Consider the following 896-nt stretch of genomic DNA (forward strand, 5'->3'; position numbering starts at 1 on the left):
GTTCCACTCAGAGTGGAGTGGGGGCTCACTACTGTCTGTGACCCAGATGAGTCAGGCAGATGGAATCAGCAGTTGAGGGGGCTCTAAGCTGAATGTTTCTCAGGCCAGACACAGGCCTCCTCGGTATGAAGGACGATGGGGGTTGGGTCCTACTAACAGCTCACCTATGCTGGCTCTGCTAAAAATACTTATCCGGTTGTTGTATACTGTGGCCTGTGGCCTTGGTCCACGGAGATGCTTCAAAGCCTTATTAAGAATGTCTGGGTCCCAATGAAGCCCTACTATACCCAGGTTTACCAGGAAATTTGGGTAGGAATGGGGCTAATGACTTCCATCCTTTATAAAATCAGGAGTGCTGATAAAAGAAGTAAAGCTTTGAAAGGTTCCAGCCCTGCACCTGCCCATAGCCATTATTAACCACTCCATGCGTCCACTCAAGATGAAGCGTATCAACTAAGCTTAAGCAAACTGTGTTCGATGGACATGGCCCATCGCTGTACACTTGTCTAAGTACCACTACAGTGTGGCATTAATAAATGTGAGAAGCACCAAATAAATACTTAGTTTCCATTTTCATATTATTTAATCATTGACCATAATGCTGTGTTATGTTAAACAGCATATCTCTCATATACTTGTTTCTCACATCTTCCTCCATGTTATTCCCTTTGCCTCCCCTAGATAGTTCATTAATACATCCATGTAATAAATTCATGCATAATTTTATGTGTGTGAAGTCAAGGAACAAAAGCTAATCAAACATGTAATGTGTATGTTTTGTGGACTCATTTACTATAATCATTTCTCATTATATCAAATTTGCCATAAAAACCATAATTTAATTTTTCTTTTTGGCTCAAGAAATAACTGTCTTCTGCCTATACCACACTCCTTGA

General features: G+C 41.0%; 1 protein-coding gene across 1 annotated transcript; it reads left to right on the forward strand.

Moving 5' to 3' along the window:
* Positions 1 to 200: 200 nt before the first annotated feature.
* On the forward strand, positions 201 to 418 carry LOC127193145 (ATP synthase subunit ATP5MJ, mitochondrial-like). Its single transcript, XM_051150475.1, has one exon. The coding sequence runs from the start codon at positions 235 to 237 to the stop codon at positions 415 to 417; it is 183 nt and encodes a 60-aa protein (XP_051006432.1). The 5' UTR covers positions 201 to 234; the 3' UTR covers position 418.
* The last annotated feature ends 478 nt before the right edge of the window (positions 419 to 896 follow it).

This window comes from Acomys russatus, chromosome 8 (assembly GCF_903995435.1).
Source record: "Acomys russatus chromosome 8, mAcoRus1.1, whole genome shotgun sequence".
In the NCBI taxonomy this organism is placed as follows: domain Eukaryota; kingdom Metazoa; phylum Chordata; class Mammalia; order Rodentia; family Muridae; genus Acomys; species Acomys russatus.